The 23,149-nt window shown below is 45.2% G+C and overlaps 1 protein-coding gene across 1 annotated transcript; it reads right to left on the bottom strand.

The window, feature by feature from the left end:
• Window positions 1-813: 813 nt before the first annotated feature.
• Window positions 814-22,223, bottom strand: MCM5 (minichromosome maintenance complex component 5). Its single transcript, XM_078640511.1, has 16 exons — window positions 21,929-22,223; window positions 20,722-20,848; window positions 18,862-18,990; window positions 17,737-17,909; window positions 17,469-17,624; window positions 13,986-14,152; window positions 13,256-13,427; window positions 13,027-13,138; window positions 12,527-12,670; window positions 12,347-12,412; window positions 11,116-11,292; window positions 8,804-8,916; window positions 8,257-8,385; window positions 8,014-8,156; window positions 7,622-7,749; window positions 814-1,430 (listed from the first exon to the last, which is right to left on the bottom strand). Exons 1-16 carry the CDS (start codon window positions 22,111-22,113, stop codon window positions 1,329-1,331), a joined length of 2,223 nt encoding a protein of 740 aa, XP_078496637.1. The 5' UTR covers window positions 22,114-22,223; the 3' UTR covers window positions 814-1,328.
• Between the last annotated feature and the right edge of the window lie 926 nt (window positions 22,224-23,149).

The raw sequence follows: 23,149 nt of genomic DNA, 5'->3' as shown, positions 1-23,149 counted from the left end.
GGTTTTTGTGTGTACTTTGAAGCATCATTGCTCATCACACTGCAGCATGGCAGGCATGCATGCATATTTGAGTACAGATATGAAGTTGGTGGTCAAAGTCTAAAAATGCTGCCAGGTTCTAGTTCAGTGCCAACATTGAAGTGACTATGCACCAATGCCAACTGACACATGCCGACAGTAACATCACTTAACACTTTGGCTGCAGCGCGAATACCACCGCTGTGCTGGACAATCCATTCTTGGGCATTGTTAGGACAGCCCCCGGCCGTCGTGCGCACACGCCCACCGTGACTCATGACGGCCCGGGGCTGGCATGAGCACGGAAGGGGTTAAAAAGGAAACTATACAGGAGCAGTAAAAAAAAAAAAAACTCACTTGCCAACAGTACGATCACAATCCACCCACACTTCTCAAAACTATTCCTATCCAGCTCAGAAGGCCTATACATATGAAACTCGCTGTTCCCATTATTCCACTCTTCAAAAGAAGCTAGAACACAACATTGAGCCGAGCCGACAGCTAGAGGGCGACTGAGAACCCCCCCACATATACTTTAAGCCACTGGTGCCCTACTAAACATCTAACACCGATCACTACCACCCACACACACACACACGACAATACATGAAAGCACCACACAAATGAAGCCAATGGAGTCTGGGTCCATGTAGAATCCTTGAAAGGAGCACGGAACCGTACCAAAACCTTGAAATCCATGCACTACAGTAGTGTACAAACCTAATAAATCAACACGTCAGAAAGGAGCCCCAGTTCCTACCTTATCTTTCTATGGTCCAAATAAAGTAATCAACACAGGCTACAAAAAGTACTTTATTTTTTATTTCTCAGCTTATGTACAAAACATTTATGCTCAAATAGGATAGGAGAATTTCTATCTGACAACTAACTTCTCGGCAGTGCTCCTTTAACATTGGTTGCCTGCCCATTCTTCAACAAAAGGGATACATGGTCGAGCTGCACCCAGCGATGGCACAAGCAAGGAGCACCAGAGTCTTGATGTTCCATCATATAGCTGAACCATATGATCAGAATTCGCCTGTTTTGGTGTTGTATGCATTCCACTGACCAATACACCCAGTATTTTGAAAATGTGTAACCATCACTTCCTGGGCGAATCTAAGCAAGCCTGAATAGTAACCCTGGATAGGTGCAGTTTATGAGTTGATTTAACAAGCAGTAGTGAGAAAGCGTTCGTCAGGGCAGCCTTTCACAAGTGAGTCTACTTGAAGCTCAGAAATGTCAGTAGACACTGCAGCCAGAAGTCTATATGCCAAGTCCGTTCTTTCAAAGGCTGGGTGTTTGTAAGGTCACTTGATACGGTACATGACCTTGCGCTGCATGCGATGCTGAATCTCCCCTCGTCGCATCATCAGCTGCAGCACTTTGAAAATTGCATGCTCCGGGTATTTCTGCAACACAAGGAAAATATATAGTCAATTTGCTGAGCTAACAACTTTAATATAGATCTCTTTGCAACAACCTTCAGATCAAGGTAACCAACCCTTTACTATATATGGTGGTATAAAATTCAAACAATGGATAGGTATTTTGGGTCGAGAATGGATTATGGCACTGGGCACAGGACAAAAAATGACGATTTTATACCATATGAAACATGGAACGAGTAAGGAGTACAACTGTGAACTTTGTCATTCAGAAGTCTACATACTTTCTTCTAGCATCTTCCTCAGTTACCCCTTTAGACATTTCACAAAAATAAGTCATGGTATTGATCCGAGAGGTTAGATCTTCATGGTTGGCTGGTTTAAATGGGGTTCAGATTGAGGTTCTAAAGGCAGACCCCATATTATGGGGCAATTTACTTCACTAACTATTATCTCAAGTACTTCAAACAGGCCAGATTCCCAGGTCATGGAAAGGGGTATTAATTCACCAGATACATAAAGGTACAAAACAGACCCAAAGAATGACCTCTCTTAATAACCCTACTCAGCAGTGAAGCTACCTCTTTGGTAAAGATCTAGTGGATAAATGATGCCTGGACAATAAACAATTTGCTTCAGTGCAATCAGTCCAGACTTCGACCAGGCTACTCCACAATATAGAATTGTTGCCCATAAATTATTAAGGGATAAATCAGTAAAGAAACATCTCTCACTGTGTGTTAGTAACAGCTCAGCTTTTGCTAAAGTCAATTGTAAGAAACCTTGGGATATGTTGGGTGGAGATATCAACCATACCGGATTAGCTCAGATAGCCTTCTATGGTAAAACCTGGCAATTTACATACACATACATTTATTTTTCGGAAGGTGGCTCTGTATATGGTATGCCACTAGGTAGTGTACCGTGCACATAGTGTAGGGGTTCCCCAAAAGTGCAAGACATTTATTGCACAGCATTGACCAATAATTGACACAACTCAAAAAGGAAATCCACACCAATTCTAGACAAATAAGCTTGGTTTGTACTTTATTTTAGGACCAGGATCTTCGCAATAAGGGAAGCACGTTTTTAAATGTAAATACTTTTCACTTTCAAAAACATCGACTCTCTGTTGGAGCAGTTTAATGTTCTATGTAGGAAAATGCGGTTACATGGTGAAGTATGACCCTTACAGTTCCAGTCTTCGGAACCAAACGCCAAGGGCACTGGGACGGCCGGGTGAGAGCTCAAACCAATGGAGACTGGGAGTGCTTGAAGCCACACTGCTTGCAAGTAACTATCTTGGTTGCAAGTGTCAAGCTTTGGGGGTTATGTCAAGCATTTGTGGGGGGCAAGCAAAAAACGTACAACACCAGTGGCACAGGGGCAGCCGGGTGCCGTATGCAAATTCAGCATCGAGAGCCCAGTGCTGTTCAATGAGGAATCTGCTTTTGACAAACAGGCTGAAGTCTTTGAACCGGAGGTTGCAGGAGGGCGGCAAATGACAGCAGAGGTAAGCAGAGATGTAGGAGGGTCGTAGGAGCACTGTCGATTCAGTTCACCAAGGCGCAGGCAGGGGCTTGGGGTGCCTTTAGACGTCAGTCTTCTTAATGGAGCCAGACTTGGTCGTGGGGACCCTCTGGATTCAGGTGTCGTCATAGAGTTCAGGAGAGGTCAGCCAAGGCTTGATTCGAGGTCAGGATCGCTGGCAAAACTTTCACAGGCATCTAGTGCAGAGGTGGCAGGAGTCATGGTGCCAGCTGGAGCCCTAGAGTTGGATTCTTCTGGACAGGGCTGCTGTCCTCGGGAAATCTAGTCTTTGTTCAAGAACAGCCAGGCTTCCTCTGGATTAGGGAAGTCGCTGGCCACAGGACAGGCGTAGTCTTGCAGGTAGGGCTGGGGCCAAGTCAATAGTCTTTAGGCTTTGCTGCACAGTGTGTCCTTAATAGGTTGCAGGAATCTGGTTTCTAGGTTTGGGGGAACTACCCAAATACATTTAGGAGGTGCTTTGGGGGTCGGTATTTATTTATTCAGAGTTTTATATAGCGCGAACAAGATCTTTACAGATATCAGAGAGCTTCACAGAAACAGGGGGTGACGATAGCATGAGGGTGACGCGACATAATATTGGGTGCAATATAAACTTCAGTAGCATGATCGGATAGCAGTCATGTTCTAATAGAATGTCAGTAAACAATCAGATAAGCGAAAAATAAAAGACGATACTGAGTCTTACATACAATTACAATAAAAATCAGGAGAACTTATACTATAAGTATCTAAAAGTTACAGGGAGCAAGGGGAAGGGGCCTCGATATACAGTCGGCTAACATGAATAGTCTAATAATAGATATTTAGTGAGTAGCATAGAAGGATCGACTGACCATCATGTACTTGTGGCAAACAAGAGGAATAAACAAATCTAGGTCATGCAAAATATGACATTATTTGACATTAGACAATCATGAAACCAGTAATACCCAAGCGGCATGAAAGTCAATGAGGAACAGACATTAAAGTTCAGGTGAACTTAGCCATGAGGATGGCTTTCACCTCTTTCTTAAAGAAGGCCGTGGAGGAGATAAGCCTGGTTTCGGGAGGGAGTGCGTTGCAGATCCTCGGCGCCATTCCTGAGAAGGAGCGTTTGTATGTTTTTTCCTTCCGGAATCTGCGAGGTTTCAAGAGTAAGTTTTTTGAACTTCTATTGGATCTCGACCCTCCTGATATAGTTAGCTTTTGAGTGAGGTAGTTAGGTGCATTGTGGTGTACAGCCGCGTGTGTCAAAGCAATTTTCAGTTGTATTCTGGCTTCAAAGGGCAGCCATTTCAGAGATTTCAAGTCAGGAGTTATATGAGAGTGTTTTCTTGAGCCCGTGATAAGTCTCGCGGCAGCGTTCAAGGAAGCTCTTAGGGGTGCAGTTGTTGCTAAAGGGAGACCACCGAGGGTCACAATTCTATAGTCAATGCGGGGGATGACTAGGGCTTGAACTGCATTTTGGAAGTCTTTGGCTGGGAGGAAGGGTTTCAACTTTCTCAATGTGTTGATTTGGAAATTAGCTCCTTTCGTTGCTCTGCTAATGTGCTGTTGCATGTTGAGCTTTGCGTCCAGTGTGACACCTAAGGATTTCGCGGAGTCCACGATGGTGGGCCGGACATTGAGTGCAGTTAAGTTGTTGAGCCAAAGTTGGATGGTGGTAGATTTCGCAGGGGGTGCTATCAGAAGGAACTCAGTTTTCAGAGCATTTAGTTTGAGGTGGTTGTCGGCCAACCACGATTGGGTCTTTGTGAGAGTGTAATCAGGAGTTTGACATCATCCGGGGATTGTACCTTTAGGTAGAGTTGAGTGTCATTGGCATACATATGGAAGTGTACATTGGATGCTTGGAGCAAGGAGGCAAGCGGTTCCATGATGAGGTTGAACAGTGTGGGTGAAAGGGAGGATCCTTGTGGAACGCCTAAGTCGACTGGCACAGGCGAGGACAACACATTGTTAATCTTAAACTGAGTCCGGTTATGTAGGAAGGACGTGAACCATTTGAGAACAGTCCAGGATAAACCCATTCTAGTGTTTAGCAGCTCAAGGAGGTTCTCATGTTTGACCGTGTCAAAAGCTGAGGAAAGGTCAAGGAGGATGAGGAGGCATGAATCATTGCAATCAAGGTTTTGGTGGGCGTCATCAATTATGTGAGTCATGGCAGTTTCCGTGCTGTGTTTCGCTCGGAAGCCTGATTGGTGGGTGTTTAGTAGATCAAACTTGTCAATGTGTTCTGTTAGTTGAAGCTGTACACATTTTTCCAGCAGTTTGGCCATGGTGGGGATGTTTGTGATGGGACGGTAATTGTTTAGGTCAGACGGGTCAGCTGTGGGTTTCTTGAGTATGGGCGTGACTTGCCCCACCTTGAGTGAGTCCGGGATGAGACCTTGTTGAAGGGAGCTGTTAATGATTTTAGTCCAGAGTGGGAGGAGCATGGTGGTATAGGAGGTAGGGCCAATGGCCACCTTACCTGGGGTGACTACACCCATTATGCCACCCTCTTGTGGAAGGTGGCATAGACCTAGCCCTGATTGGGTGGGGCTTAAAAGTGTGCTAAACTTCGCCTCCTCAGGGTTGGCCAAGGTGGGCACACCTCTTGGTCTGAGTTTTCCGGCTGGTTTTTGACCCAAAGTGGGGGTGTAAACTGGGGTTGCTAGCAGCAGAGGCTGGTGGATCACTTTAGAAAGACGGAAGGCCTTTGAAGCTTCCCCCTTCGAGCACTGTCCCATCCTAGAGAGGTGGGTGGGGGAGGGGAGGTGACACCTCTGCCCAGGATGTGCATGGTTTCCCAGAGAGCAGGGTCTCCACTCAGAAGCCGAGAAACATGTATATGTGTGGCAGGCTGCCTAAAGCCAGTCAGTACCCACACCACGGTCTGTAGGATTTCAGGCGGCCACCTCCGAGGTGCCCTCTGAGCAAGTTTTAATAAATCTCACACTGGCATCTGTGTGGATTTAATACAAGGAGCTGTTTGGTACCAAACACTTCTGGGTTCAGTGAAGCCATCATGGTGCTGTGAAACTTGAGTGGTCAAGATCCCAGCCCATGTACGCTCTATGGCTTCACTGGCATGTACAATATTAAGGAATAGACCCTAATATTGTAGGGGCATATCTGCCCATGCACCTGTGATATAGTGCACCCTGCCTTGGAACGGATAAGGCCTGCAGGGGTGACATCTGTATCTTGGTCAGTGCTAGCTGGAATAGTACATAGGCAGTGCCCATGTTGTCTGTTTTGCTGCACCAGGATGCTACAGTGGCTGTCTGCATGGCCTAGGTGAGGGGTCCCTAGGAGACCTTCAGTCCCAATGCCCTAGGTACTCCTGTACCGCTTACTAAAGAGTTACAGGGGGCCTGAAGATCCAATTGTGGATTCCTTTTAAGGAGAGAACACTGGTAATGGGAACCTGTATAGCAGGGACCCAGTACTCTTCAAAGTTGCATCAAAGCCAGGCAAAAAGCGTGTGTGTGGGGAGGGTGGGAGTTATGCAACTGAACCCTATATATGTCATTGTATTTTGAACACACAACAGGTTTACCTCCAAAGCTAGACACTCAAGCCATCACCCATTTAGCCTATGTGGACAGTGTAATATTTATCACCAACTCCAACGGGTCTCCAAACCCAATTATGAAAGTTACACAAATATAGGAACGATTTAAAAAAAAGAAACCTGGTAAAAACAAAGTCTCTTAGCAGATGTCCTAAAATCTGCAAGGGAAAATAGGGGCTAAAAATATCCAACAAGTAAATAAATGGGACTACTTTGGGTAACTGAACAAGTTAACATGGTCTGATTATCTCAACAAAAATCAAAAAATAATGCTCCATCACTAAATGGAGATTTTCCAACATTTATGATGGTTGGCCAAATGGACAGTATTACAATGAATTCAAAGCTTACTGCAGGTTTGCTAATAGCTTCTTTAGTTTTCAAAAAGACAATTAAGGAATCTACTCCAGATGGTAAATTACAGTTTGACCTGTCCTTTACAGAGTTAACTACCCTCTATACAGTGTGTGAAATCTACAAACATTCTCTAAAAAGGACTAATATTTGATGGATTAAAAGGAAGTGGTACAAGTCATTCAGAACTGAATCTTGCAGCTCTAGAAGAGGCTGTCACCAGCAACCGCCTCCCGTTGTTTGCTGCTCTTAAAAATACATTAAAAAAAATCTTGTTTAGAGCACAAAACACTCATACGGAGCATACTGCCCAACTGGTCATGGTTTCCGATCTGTAAGCATGCAAGTAGAAAATTATGTCTTGAAACGGTTTAATTGTTCAAATGAGTTACCTGCAATGCTTTTATTGTAATTGACATAATTTGTATACAAGAAAGTTCACCATAGTAGTAATTCAATTGGACATTCTAAAATCTCTTTAAATCTACATCCTTTGCCCTCAAAGTAATTGTCAAATAACCACCCAAAATGTAATCCAGTATTAACTGATTGAATCAGAACTATCCGAAACACTTAATACAGTAATGCCGGGAGACACATTACTGCCAGTGATAATTTCTGACCAATATACAGATGCAGTCCAATCAGAGCTGCAAAAGCAAATTGGAGTGAGTGCACTTCACGGTACATGGGGCAATAAAGGTCATAGCCAACAAAACATTAGACACCAACCCCTCCAAAAAAACACACATTCCAGCCCCATCGTCTTCACCTGTTTGATGAAGTCCTGAACGATGCTGTGCTCAGACACCTGCGAGCCAATAGCAAACCGCCGCTTCACCTGCTTCTCGATCCGAGACAGCATCTCCTGGTCTTCCACTGTGGTGAAGCCTTCAGCACCTGAAGGAGCAGACCACACTATTATTCTGTGGCTTTACAGGAGTATGGGTAAGTTTCAACCCAGAGAATATCTGCACCCAAATACAATCCATCTGGGAGCAATAAAGTAACTCCTGTGTAGTCCAAGGGACACTAATGTATGAGTTCTATCAAAGGCTTTCCTATTTATTTATTTTTAAATGTTAGGAAATTTTCTGTGTGCAAACGTGAGGAGGGGACTTTTCAGGGGTGGGAAGACTGGATAATTTTGGTCTCCACACTTACCAGAGAGGCTGCCAGACATGGCAGCATCCAGCGTGGAAACCTGGAACAGTCTCAGTGCCTCGTCGACATCTGTCTCTGTAGCAAAGGGCTGCAGACGCATTTTGCTGAGGGACTCTGAGATCCGTATAACAGCCTCCAGTTGCCTAGAAACATTAACATTACAGTGAGAAGGGACATCAGTGCCATAGACTCACCAATGAAATATGAAAGAAAAGTAGATTTAGCAGCTCAAAAAATGTTCACCTGACAGTTATGGGGATGCTGGATCGCCGGTCACTCTCCCGCTCATGTTCCCGGGCCCCACTTCGCATCAGGATGTACCGGTTCTTCAGCTTCTCCGCTGCTGGAGCAGAAAGTCGGGGTCCACATCGCCTGCATAAGCAGAGGAAGGTCACGTGAAACATGTATAGAAAAGGTGACGATTAGGTTCGTACTGGGGGAGGAAAAAGCTAATTGCATAGGGATAGTTACATTATCAACTTACGAATATTCCTCACTGTTTGTGAGATGGGAGCACTAAGATGGCAGCAGGAAAACTACCCTTATGCCCTTGTGTAGGGGACTACTCTCAGATTCAATGGTTTTGAATAAGCTCATGTCCTCAAACTGCAATGAAACTTAAAGTGGAGACAAGGATGCCACATTTTAAAACCTCTACATACATAAATGATAAATAATCCAAGTTAGCGCCATCTATCTCTTATCACACACCATGGGCTGAAGAACCCCAGAGCCCCCCCTTCAATAAAATGAAGGGCCCCCAAGGACAGACGTACAGAGAAACTCTTACCCTCGGCAGTACGCAATGTACTTCTTGAGCACGTTGAGCTCTATCTCTCCCTCCACAGCATGGGCCTGGGTCAAGGCGCTCAGATGCACATTCATGACGTGCTTGGCCAGGGTCTGAAATGAAAGAAAATTATCACTACACTGAACAGTGGCTCCTGCAACTTGTGCCCTCCATCCACTATTGGAACCTGCACAACAAATGGTTTAAGGTATACCTTGCTGCAGCATAGCAGATAGTTCACAGAAATCTTTTAACGCAGATTTCCACTTCCAGCCCTGTGCAATTCGGGCTCTCAACTTCCAGAACAACTTTGCTTTGGATATTTAGTACAAACGTAATCACTTTTCTTGTCAGCCTTGAACTAGCCCTGCACTCTTTAGGCAGCGTACGCAGTCTGTAACTGAAGTTTCCCAAACATGCATGTCCATATAGGAGCCATTGGTCAGTCCTGTTTATTTATTGGTCTGTCCAAGCTTCACTCACTTTGTGCTTCCACCCACCAACTTCATCCATTGTACTGAAATTGCTGGCTGTGCACAGCTACCTATAAAGTGGTGTACTTTCCTGCCAGGGCAGGTACCGCTGGGCCACTCAATTTGTCATTGTTTTCCTCTTAATATTGTTCATTTACAAACAATAAATAAAACTGCATGGCTGTCAAAGCCAAACATATTGGCTTCCGCAAACCTGGTTATAGAAAGTATTTGAAAGGCTACTTATGCCATGTATCCAACTATTAAGGCTTTTTTTTTTTTTTAAGGTGGTCGGTGGGGGTCAGAGGTAGTTTGTGGCTCTCCGGTGTTTAGTTATATCTAGGGCTCCCGGTTTTAAGGCATAAACATTTTGGAAATTTCAGCCTGTATTTATCCACATTTTTTGTCAACTATCTGTTTTTATCCATATTTATTATGGGTTTTGTGAAAAAAATAAAGCTGAAACTGGTATATTTCCACATTTATTTAACTAATAAATATGCAGTCATGCTTGAATGCCTGCCAGATTTCAGTAATATGAACAACCGCAGAAAATAAATCAGTGCACTTACATGAAAATATGCACTTTTCAGTATCAGCCATACTCAGATCTACTGTTTAAGCCTCTTTACTAAAATTCCTTTTTTTACCCCCCTTACCTGATCAATCAACAGTTATTAGCCTGGCAGTCATGGCAAAGTGCATTTAGAATCACTCAAAAAACACTGAATTTCTGTTTTTATCTACATTTAAAAATAAATACAGACAAGAAAATAAATGTTTCAGTCTGTATTTATCTGTAAAAATGGCAAACAGGGAGCCTTAGTTATATCACATTGCACTATCACAAGTCCCACGTTTACATGGCATGATATTGATCACTAACAAAGATGCTGAAAAGAGTTAACTTCTAGGTATGTTGAGGAAGAACAATCTTGCAGAGACTGTTCAGAGTACAGTATGGACATCTCTAACAGGGATATATCAGCACCTCACCACTACTCATATTTGCTGCCCACATCAGTCTCCCATGCCTCTCTGTGCTGAGAATGCATCACACTAGTTAACAGTAGCAGCCGGTGTGTTGATAGGGTAGCGGGGGCAGACAAAAAATAATAAAATTACCTGTTGCATCACACCCCTCTTCTGCAGGTGCAGGTTCTTAGAGTGCACTGCGCCCAATCCGGACACTGCTTTTATGCTGCTGAAAGCAACGTTCGGATTGGTCCTAGTGCCGGTGATTTGCACTCCGTTAGACTAGGAGCCTGTGCCTTCCACCCAGAAACAGTGCAGGTTGGAGAGAGCTGCAGTGCAGGTTGGAAAGAGCTGCAGTGTGCATGATGGTTTGGCCGGCCAGACCATAACGTGCACTGAATAGCAGTGCAACCACTCCTCCACTAGCCCGTTATCATCCTGGCCCCCACCCCCATGACTTGACCCGCGGAGAAAAAATAAATAAATAAATAGCAAGATAACAAACAAGGATTGTTTTATTTTTCATTTTGCTGGCTGCTGGGGCATAGTGGAGGAGCCGCCGTTGGTAGTTAACCAGTATTCCATAAATTCTAAACAATGTGTCTTCCATAGCTCATCATGAGCTTAACTTCACATGGGTGAAGGCTGCAATTGCGGTCTGTTAGGTAAAGGGTACAGCATTTTTTAGCTTGAACTTACAACTGGGATTTGTAAAGGGCAAAACCATTTTGTATAATAAAAACTAAACTAAGGCAAGATTGAGGTAACTTCCTTTGAGAAATGCCAATGAGGTCCATCTTGAAAGTTTTAGATGTAGACAGCCATGCATGGTCTTCTTTATCATAGCCCTTCTTTCCCACTTACCATATCCCGTTGTTCGTTGTGCTCGTCCTTCACTATGAAGATCATGTCGAATCGAGACAAGATGGTGGGCATGAAGTCTATATTCTCCTCACCCTTTGTGTCATCCCAGCGCCCATACACAGAGTTGGCAGCAGCCAGAACCGAGCAACGCGAATTCAGGGTGGTAGTGATGCCAGCCTAGTACAAAAAAAAAAAAAAAAATCATAGTCAACGACTATTGCTGCATCATTTAAGATCTGATCGTACCCTCCCAGAAACGTATCTGAAAAGAACAAACCAACGGCCACAAGCAGGTAAAAAAATTAAAAAAAATGTTTTGTGGGTCAGTCCTGTCTTTTGTTGGACATTGAAAATCTGAAGGAATGTTAGACAGTCTCTGCTTTGACTCTTGGCAACACCTAAACAGGTGATCTCTTCCCCACCAATGAAATGTATGCAGCAGTGGAGGACCAAAGTATGTGACCAGGAATAGTAGATCACACTGGGCTACCCCACAACCTTTCAAGATAACTGGCAGAACAGTACAGTTCATTAAATGGGCATTATGTACGAGTCTCCAGAAAATGTACTATAGGGTTCGAAACATTGGACCTCAAGAGGTGTGACCAAGTGATTCTTTGAATATCCAAGTACTTAGCAGACACAACGGGAGCTTTGATAACAGGCTGTTAACATGAATTAATAAGAAGAGTAAGAACTTAATTATGTCAGCCACCATGCTAATCACTTCTACAATGACTTTTTTTGAGGCATACAAATACTGTACTCCCAGGTCAAAATGAGTATGTCCCCACTTACCAAAAATGGGGTCAACCACCTGCATAGTTATTTAACGAAACCAACAGCTGAAGGGAACTGGTTAACTTTTTTTGATCGAGTGGCACAGCAGAGCACCCCATGGGCAGAACCTACCTTTAGATCCATCTTAATTACACAGGGAAAGGTGTTAAATCTGCAAATTATGCAGCTAGCACACCAAATTTCACATAAGGGAAATAAAAGAAAGAAACCTCAGCTGAACAATCAGATTTGTCCAGTGGCCCGACCCATTTTGTCAGAATCCCTCTACTCTCCTGCAGTGTGGCAGACGCGAGGAACTTAAAGAAAGGCGATCAAGCAGGTTCCTTCTAGAGTCGGAGGCACAGACCTAGACCACAAAAACCAGTGTAAACCTGAGGGGCTGACGTCACGAAATACCAAGCAGCAGAGGGGCCCTGGGTGACGCACTAACCTTTGCAATAGAGATGGTCTGCTGCTCCATGGCTTCGTGAATGGCAACGCGGTCATCCTCCCTCATCTAATTAAAGCAGAGAGAAACATTAGAAATATAGGGGAGAAAAGAAACAAAAAGGGGAGGAAAAAAAAATATATCACACACACACACCACCCTTCCACCGGACAGTCCGCTTACCTTGTCGAACTCGTCGATACACACAACTCCTCCGTCTGCCAGAACCATGGCACCACCCTCCATGATAAAGTTCCGTGTCACTGGGTCACGCATCACAGAAGCTGTTAAACCAGCAGCACTGCTACCTTTCCCAGAGGTGTACACCTGCAAACCAAAGAAAATATTAAGATACATGCCACGCTGGCCACATGTAACATCTGCTGCTGTACTACCACCTATTTGCAAGTCTACGATATCTTTTTGCACCGCTACAAACAGCTAATGCCTGCACCACACTGCATTAACGCCCAACTCCTGCTCCCTGGCCAAATGTCTTTCACCCAATAAAGGGCTTCGGAGCAACAAACTAAAGGAAACCATGGGCTGAGTCACTTGAACCTGCCCTGGAAGCAGAAGAGTTGCGATCATCTCTTACTCTGCCGGAAAACATCAGCAGGCCCCAAACTCTGCACAAAATGGCCACTTCCAGAGATAGCAATCACCAGACCATATCTGCTTACCCCAATAGGCGAACAGCGCTCCACAAACTTCAGCAACTGTGACTTGGCCGTACCAGGGTCCCCCAGCATCAGCAGGTTGATGTCACCACGGCGAGTAAGCCCATCAGGGAGTCTGTAGAGAACAAAGCAGATGCGATGCTACAATATACCAGGACTAGCTGTAGCGCCTCATACAATGAACGAGGAGAAACTTCTTTGTGCCAACAATCTTCATTCTCAAACAACCCACCTCTTCCGGGAGCCTCCAAACAGGAGGCAGGCAATGGCCTTCTTGATGTCTGCGCTGCCAAAAATGGAAGGAGCTATGCTCTTGGCAACGGTCTCGTAGATATCTGGCCGGGAGGACAGTCGGCGGAACTCTTCCTCCTCCTGTGGGGTCACGGCACCTACAGCACTGCGGCCTGAAAGGAAAGTTACCTGGGTTAAGACTTCACACTAGTGTTTCAAATCAGTGTCCGATCCCAAGTTCTCCGAAAGAATGAGGTTGGCCTATAATAAAGGCCTGACAACTTTAGTAAAGATTTAAATTGTGGCAAACCAATTGACATCCTCTAACAAGCCTGTATTTTTAGTGCACACCAATCGGGACCAAAACTCCGACACTCACTGGTGACATAAGTCATGAGCCAATAGTTTCCCACAGCACGTGTAAAATTGCTAAGGAGACTGCATATCTCCACCCATGGAATGGTTTGCATCAGGGAAGAGGAGCAATTAATTTCCATGATAATCAACAGCAATGGTAAAGTGCAGCACTGTCACCCATAGGGTATCTGGGCAACATGTCTCCAAAGACGCAGGTCTTGAGTATTCTTGAAGCCAGCCAGCGAAGGGGCTGTACTCTTCAGTTACTTCGCAGAATCCCAATTTCCTAAGTGCTGCATAGCTCAAAGACGCTCTCAATGAGAACATGTCAACCACTGACTGCTACACACGAGAACCAACCACCCATACATCACCTGTTCCATCTGTGTCCACTTGGATGCCAACCACACGGATATAGGAGCTGCGAATGCCCACGCCAACTCGGTCACGCCCTTTGCTTGAAGTCATGCCAGACTTCTTGATGGAGTATATGCCCATTATGGTCACCCGATTGCCTGGAACCACTTTGTCACAGAGATACCTAAGCGAAGAAAGACTAGAGTTTAGGTACTGAAGCAAGTTTGGCTGCAACAACAGTAAGTAGAATGCAAACCTCAGGATGCAGCCCAATCAAACAGCATCTGCAGGACATGGATGCACTGCATAACCATGGAACGACCCAGCCACTACTCATAGCAAAATACCCAGAAAAAGTAACGGAGTCCATCTATGGTCCTGTGTAAAACCTCCGGGATAAATGCGAAAGAAAAACAAACGACAGATTCATAAAACCGGTTTATTTGGTCCGGTTTAAAAAGATTGCGGGAGATTTTGGGATTTGAATGCAACTTGTATATTTTTCTGATCAGCTGATCTGCCGGCCTTCACCACACAAAAGAAAAGAAAAAACAACCAAGACTGAGATTTTGGCCGACTACGCTGCCAAAGGATTTGAGCAATGTTCTAGCCAGCATTAAGTTTAGAATGGATTGAGACTATAAACCTTGCTTTACAGTGGGAGGGGATCTGGTGGAAGCCGGGTTGACATAAGCAACCCCTGGACTGTCTGCACATAGGGAAACAGACAGAAAACTGCATATACATCTAACAGATCAAATGCACACAACCGCACCTCACTGTGTATCACAAATGTACACCAACGCCAGAGTGTGCTCCAAGTGATACTGTGGACCAATAAAACACTTCAATTACCTCAAACACATTTTGACGCATCAATGACGCTATCCTGTACTACAACCCCCGACACACAGCAGTGCCTCAACCAAAGAACAATGTTACATGGTCATCCTTTGACACTTACTCCGAAGAAGAAATTGGCAGACTGCTCAGCACCTTGAAACCATCCAATCACCTCTCTGACCCCCTTCCTGCTAACGCTGTAAAAGACTTTTCTCCTTGGCTTCTCCCACTCTGGTCTAAGATTATCAATAGCTCTCTTCAACAAGGATCTATCCCCAACGCCCTCAAAGTAGGGCAAGTCACACCGCTACTAAAAAAACCAACAGCAGACCCCTCTGATCTAAACAATTACCGCCTTATTACAAACATTCCCACTCTCGCTAAACTGTTGGAAAAATGCGTACAGCTACAACTGACTAAACACATAGATAAGTTTGATCTCCTAAACGCTCATCAGTCAGGCTTCCGAGCAGGGCACAGTACCGAAACTGCCATGACTCACATAGTGGACGATGCCCTCCAAATCCTAGACCAAAACGATACCTGCCTCCTCATCCTTCTGGATCTTTCCTCAGCATTCGATACAGTTAAACATGAGAACCTACTCGAACTGTTAAACACAAGAATGGGCATATCTGGGACTGTTCTAAAGTGGTTCACCTCATTTCTACACAACCGGACACAAAGAATCAAAAGCAACAACCTGCTGTCCTCTCCGGTACCTGTATCGCTAGGCGTCCCTCAAGGATCCTCCCTCTCCCCAACACTGTTCAACCTAATTATGGAACCTCTCACTACGCTGCTACAGGCATCTAATGTGCACTTTCACATGTATGCCGACGACACCCAACTTTATCTCAAAATACTATCTCCCAAGGACATCATGCTTCTGAACACCACGATCAGAAACACCCAATCCTGGCTTGCTGAGAATCACCTCAAACTCAATGCTCTGAAGACCGAGTTCCTCCTGATCTCACCTCCCGCTAAAATATCCACGGCTCAAACATGGCTTAAGCACTTAACGGCTCTAAATGTACAGCCCATCGTAGTAGACTCAGACCTTAGGCATAACACTTGACACCAATCTCAACATGCAGCAGCACATCAGCAAGGCAACAAAAGGAGTGAACTTCCAAATCAATACCCTGAGAAAATGTAAACCCTTCCTTCCTGCCAAAGACTTCCAAACTGCAGTACAATCTATAGTCATCCCGCACATAGAATATGGTAGCACCGCTCTCTGCGGGCTCCCCCTAACTACAACGGCACCCCTAAGAGCGTCCCTTAACGCCGCAGCGAGACTCGTCACAGGCTCAAAAAAACACTCGCATATCTCCCCGGACTTTAAATCACTGAACTGGCTACCTTTTAAAGCCAGAATACAACTGAAAATCGCATGCATGACGCACAAGGCTGTGCACCTGAATTCACCCGCCTACCTCACTCAAAAGCTGACAATTTCGGGTGGCTCCCGAACTACTAGAAGCACAAACAATCTTTTGCTGAAACCTCAAAGATTTCGGAAGGAAAAAACTTATAAACGCTCCTTTTCAGGAATGGCACCCAGGATCTGGAACTCTCTCCCTCCTGAAACAAGGCTCATCTCCTCCAACACAATCTTTAAGAAAGAAGTTAAAGCGATCCTCATGGCAAAATACACATGATCTATTCCGTATCACTCATGAATCTGCTCTGTAAGTCCTGCCCGACCCTTGGTCTACTGTACCACCCGTATTATCGAATTACTTAACTGTATACGTTCACTCTCTGTATTTGGTTATAATGTTTGATGCACCTGGTTGATTATGTGTATTGTTATATTGCTGACGCACCTGGCTGACTTTGCACACTTTACCCTCTCCACCTCAACGATCCCTACTTCCCTACTACTGTCGCACCTGTGGGACTATACATCCTGCACACACCCACCTCAACTTTGCCCACCTTTAAACTCTAAGTATTCTAAACACGCTTAAGCAAGTATATGCTCCTTATTATTGTACTTTATACTATTGACGCAATTGTTTGTCTATACACAGTGTACCGACACTACCTCACCTGTGACCTACCTCATGTCACTTGACCTACCTATGTAACTAGCACCTTGTACCTAACTACCTCATATATAACTTTGTATATACGCTTTATTACTTTGTATTTTTATCCCCATGCCCTTGTAAAGCGCTCTGATATCTGCAAAGATCTTGTTCGCGCTATATAAAACTTTCAAAATAAATAAATAAATAAATAAATATCTGGAACTGGACAATGTACTTCTCACTTTTTTTCTAGGCGGTACTGCAAACACCATACCGTGTGCACTCAAACATACAAAAGTTAAATAGTATGCATACAAGAATTACCCAACTCAAAATACCCTGAAGATAGACCCCAGCCTGTGACTGAATCCACAACACCAGAATGTGACCGTGCACTTCAAGACAAAGCGAGGACATACTAATACTTTTTTTTATGATGAGTTGGAAAGTGTAAGTACTAAACAGCAAACTACACCTCCCACACAAAAGCTTTCAGGGTCTAGAACAGCTTGCAGGTTTCATACAGGCAACTTCAACTCCAACAGAAATACATTTCCCACAAACATAGCAAAAAAAACGAAGAAGTTTCCCAGCCTTCTGGAGTCTAGGCCTTACCTATCGCAGTAGAGCTGCATGTGGCGGGGCATCTCTCCGTGAGGCACAGCATCTGGCGACTCCTGCAGCTTCAGTGTCTGAAAGTCCACGCACTTGCACTTGTCCGGGACTATGAAGTATGGGTCGAGGGGGCACTTGGGACGCCCGGCTTGCTCCCTGGAATGAAAAGAGCCACATAAGATGGCATTCTGCTTCCACAGGAAGTCTACAGAGACCTTGGTGCGCACACTTCCATTATAATCTATTTGCGTCATACACAAACCCTTACGTGTTGCACTTGCGCGGCATGGCATATCCCTCAAGCCCCGGCCGCACCACGATGTTATTGATAACGTTCCGGCAGCTGCGGCACTGGATGGACATCTTGGTAGCCTTCGCACGGACAGCAGTGGCCGCAATAACGATACCAGGTATCTTCACCAGATGAGACATCTGCTCCGACTGTGGGTAAAGTACATGGTTATTAGGAGTGGCGGAGAGCTCCTCAGACAGTGGTGAGGCTTTCTCCGGAGGTCTGCAAGAGAGCAGCCAGCAAATGAAAATACCCCCCACTTTGACCCATACCTTGAACGCCATTGGGTGAGCGAAGCGAGTAAACCCTACCCACTCTAGATGAGGTCCTTTATTAAACGCCTTATTAAGCCTTTCATATATAAATCCATCTCTCCATACTTCATCCATCCTTTCACCATTCCATCCATTATTAGTTTCCATGCATCCATCCTTCCATTAACTCTTCCAAACATTCATGCATCCTTTTTATCCATCCAGGATTCATCCATCCACCCTCCTTTTATAAATCCAGCAATCCATCCTTCCACAACTCCATCCAGGCGACCAGTCATCCATAATTATTCAAGCCACTTTCTCATGCAAATAGTTTTACCCTTACATCAATCGGCCCATTTGCCCTTGCATCCATCCTTTTTAAACTTCCTTATCAGTTTTTCTTATTTTCATATGCCCACCACTTCACTCTTCCTTCCAGCCCTCTCATTCCCCTTCATTTATTTGTTATTTACTTTACATGCTTGGCCCGTTAATGGTGTTCCATATTTTAAGAGCTTTCGTCCGCAGAGCTGTGAACACCAACCCTGGTTAAGCCGCAAAAAAAAAAAAGGGGGGGGGGGGCCACGACGATACTGGAGGTCTGTAGGCACCTTTCTTGTCAGAGCCCAGGAATACTTTGGGCCACGTGGGAAAAGATATGTAAAAAGGACACTTCTACTCAACTCTGCTCAAGAAATGTAACTTTGTGAAGCACAAGCAAAACAGCAAATACCACCAGCACCACAATTGTAATGGAACCTTGCGGCACCCAAATTCAAAACATTGACTAGTATACTATGCATTAAAAAAAGTTACCATACAAATCCATTATTTGGGTGCTCACCTTCAGACTGCGGATGTTTGCAGGGTTAGCATCAGACTTTAGCATAACCTGGATCTCCTGCAGGGTCTCTTCCCCCGAAGGACGAGGACGGGTCACCTCGTCAGCCACTTCTTGTGCCGCTTCTTCAAACTAAGGAGGGTGAAAGGAACTTATCAGCTTTCAGGACAAACAACCAGGGACCCAGAGCTCCACTACAAATGAGTAATTGGTAGGCCGGGTGCATTTGTGTAAATTCACAGATATATCCAGGGTAAAGCACAGGAGCCTGCGGAGCTGGACAGCAGCTAAGGGACAGTTCCCTTGCTGCAAGCCATACCTCCTTGGACTAATGTTCACAAATGTCTAGGTTAGGCTTCCCTAGATGCCTGCTGAGCACGGGATCAAAAACGCAGATGACTCCCGCGCAAAACCAAGTCTTTTTGTGAGCAATAATTTTGAAGTAGCCACAGTACGTTTTGGGCCATTTCCGGTCACTGGAAATAGGCTTACCCACACCCTTTTTATCTGGAGACTTGTGGGGAATGCTGGGTGGGTGAAAGTTTGACACTCCCCGCAGATCCCAGTACTTTCCACCACAGAAACGAGTGGAAAATGTGTTTGACAGTTTGAGGTTTGCAAGGGATTCTGGGTAACAAAAGTTAGGGAGAGCCAAACGGCACCCCATCCAGGATTCCCCTGGGTGTCTAGTTTACCAAAATGTACACGTTTGCTAGGTTTCTCTAGCTGCCGGTTGAGCTAGGATTCAAAATCCACAAGTAAGCACATTGAGAGAAAAAAAGTCAGCTTTCACTTGAAAAAATGTGATGTGTCCATGTTGCGTTTAGGCCCATTTTCTGTTGCAGGTACTATGACTACTCACACAAGTGAGGTATGATTTGTATCGGGAGACTTAAGGGAAAACAGAATAGTGTTAATTAATGATTGACTTTCTATGCAATTCTGCCTTCCAAATGTATGACAGTGTGTAAAAAAGGGAAGTCATTTTGAAAAAACGCCCTCTAATTCACATACTAGTATTGGTACCCAGAACTTGGGACATAATGAAAAACCATTGCATGGGGAAGCTGTTATTTGCTCTGGGAACCTCTGGTCTTGGTGAACCTACAAGTCCTATATATCCCTGCAACCAGAAGGGCCCAGCGGACATAGCAGTATACTGATTTCAAAAATCGTAGAAGTGATAGCAAATGGGTGTCAAGATTACTCAAAGCCTGGCAACTCATGGCCTACAATATCTATGATTCCCAAATGACGTAACATAAGCTTTGGTTCTTTAATGCACAATATCTCATGGTTCTTGACTGATACAAAGAAAAACCAAAGGTGGGGACGGACGGAGCGTTGACAATACAAACACTCACCCCCAGTCAACTGATCTGGGTTTGATCCATCACCGTTCTTTAGCTCACTCCGCCACCCCAGTTCTTTTCCTTTGGTTTTGCTTTGTTCGCCATAAGTTGGCAGGGTATGCTCAGACGTGAGTCCCTTGCTCACTTTGCCACTGGATTCAAGCAAGCCCGGCTGATGACGGCTGCAATGCCAGAAACTGGTCCTGGGAAGCTTGTTTCCGGTTCAGGGAAGGCATGGCTTGGCAGTTTGGGCTGGACTGTTCCCATGAGGCACAGTGTCAGACTGATTTGCATATGGCCATGTCTGAACTGGGGTGGCAGAGTAGGTAAAGAATGGTGATGGATTAAACCCAGATCAGTTGACTGGGGGTGAGTGCTTGTATTGTCAACGCTCCGTCCATCATTTCCTTTGGTTTTGCTATTGACTGATACACCCAGTAAATTGCCAACCATAATGGCTCAATGTTTCACAATCCCCAGTCACACGTGACGGGTCTTTTCCGAAGCTCACCAGCTGCAGGTGTTCCGTGGGCTGCTTGTATAGGTAGTCAGCCAGGTCTTCGTCGAAGCTTGCCAGGTCCTCCATCTCCACTTCAATCCAGAACTCTCCCAGGTTATAGTGCCGTTTGAGCTCATCTCTAGAAGTCAGATATAAACAGGCTCAGTGTCAGCTTTGGCTTCCTAACTCTCTGCCCACTAAAATGGGCTCCAAATTGCAGCCTCCTTTCCACATGCCCCTCTTTATTGGCAGCAATTCCATCTAATATCCAGAATGTGACGTCCTGCATTCCTAGCCCTTTGCACCTTATTTATCCCCAAATTGCACAGCCCTTACCTGTATTTGAATATGTACTCTACACCTCTTAACACTTGTGTTTGCTCATATGTTCTTCTAGCCCCTACACTTCCACCCTCAAATGCATTAGGAATCGTTAGTCTTAGCACTTCCACAATACCTTATTTCACTGGTGCCCCCACTTCCCTGCAGCAATGCCTTATGTCTTCCTATATACTCCTATGTCCCTCCCACAATGCCTTACCTCCATGGATCACCGCTCTACTCTCTTGGTGCTCACAACTCCCTTCCCCAAACGTCTTACGTCCCTGGCACACATCTGTTTAAATATGTGTGTCTCCTTTTACCCCAAATAGTCCCACTTCCTTTCCTCACTGTCGTATGCACTCTTCGCCCCCGATATTCCCACCTTACTACACCACAGACGTATGCATCTTTCACTTCAGTATTCCCAGCCTTACACACTCTTTACCCCTGGACCTGCGCCGGTCAGATCACCAAAAACAGGGCCACAAAAGCTTTTATTTGGGTCATGACAGCCCATCCACCTCTGAAAACAGTCAGACTCCAGCCAACACAGAAAATGCCAGGGTGGCAAAACGGTCAAGTACACCATTACTACCTCTTCATCTCAATGCGTTTGCCCCATTTTTTCTCAATCGGGTACTAGATGAGGTGTGCCCATTATGCCCCTACTATCACCACCTCTCACCCCCACTGCATTGTATCCCATTTTACCATAATACTCCCACCTCCGTGACAATGCCTTACGCTTCCACTACTTGGCATTTCCCGCCACATGTGCTATATATTCCCCCAACTCTCGCACCGCCCAGGTCCATGTCCGATAGCCCCACTAAGCCACCTCCCCCGGACCCCGTTCGCTATCAGTACGTTTCAATTATCTCTCCAAGCGCCTCACCGGTATTTGAAGCTTAATCCTCCACGGTCGCTGCCCTCACGGTACTGCCGGAGAAAGTCCTTCAGCCGACGCTTCACATGGCTTCGACGAGCCGGCGCCTCGTCGCCGGTCCCTCCCTGGGAATCGCCACCCAGGCCCCCCAAGCTGTCGCTGAAATATACCCCCGGCTGGTCGAAGCCCGACATGACTATAGACTGCAGACACAGAAACAGCGGCTTGAAACGAAGAGACTCGCGCACGATGTTAGAACCCACACAGCGACTAGGCTAGAGAGTTCCCGGGCCAGTACCAGCCAATCACAGCAGCCGCTGGGTTGAGCAGATGTGCAATGTGGCCAATCACAGAGAAAATCGCTGCAATAGGCGGAGCCTCATCACTCTGTTTCTTTTTTTAACGCGCGAATATAGCTAGCACTTTCGCGGCAAAAAACAAGGCACCGCCCACATGATTTAGGATTGGTCCTTTGTGCAGTCCCCGTTCGGGTCTTTCGCTTCAGTTATTGGTCGTTAGGAACGAAGAGGAAGAGATCAAGAGAAAGATGGCCTAGTTGGCGCGAGATTTGTTCCCTCCGACGTTCTGGCTAAACCACGCCTCTACTGCTTGGCGCGAAATTGTAGATTAAACAAAATGGTGGTGAGTGAGAGTCGGTCACGATCAAAATGGCGCCCGAGTGGAAATCCGAATGTACATGGCACAAGCACAAAGCACTATAGTGTAAAACTGTCCTGCATTTTCCAGGTTTGTCCTGCAATTGCGGTTTCTGTACTCCGAGTTCTTGCTGAGTCTCCAGCTTCCGCGCGTTTTGGTTTATTTCGTTTTAACCCTCTCACAGACAGGACAAGGGACTTTCTGCATTCTAACAACTAAGTACCTGTAGTGACACTTGTTGATAACACTGAATGTGTGAATGAAGACCATGCTGGGGTCCTTGGCAGTTTGCACTTATTGTTTATTTATTTCCTTAAGTTTGTATCAGAGCGCACATATTAACAGAGGATGTTGCCATCTTTCGTTTTATGTCAGCATGACCACTATTTTAATGTCCTGGCTGGTACAAAGAATGGAAAAATCACCAAAAGGCTGTACTGGGCGGGACGATGCAACCAAACAACACAAGTCCTAGTGTAGAAATGGCCACTTTAATGAGATTGGTGCAAACTTATGATAAAGACTAAATTAAACCTCGTCCTAACTAAACGTTGACCAAGCTAATCACTCACC

The sequence above is a fragment of the Lissotriton helveticus genome, chromosome 1_1, assembly GCF_964261635.1.
Source record: "Lissotriton helveticus chromosome 1_1, aLisHel1.1, whole genome shotgun sequence".
Lineage (NCBI taxonomy): Eukaryota > Metazoa > Chordata > Amphibia > Caudata > Salamandridae > Lissotriton > Lissotriton helveticus.
Note: the sequence above shows the minus strand (reverse complement) of the source record. Positions and strands in the feature narration are given on the sequence as shown.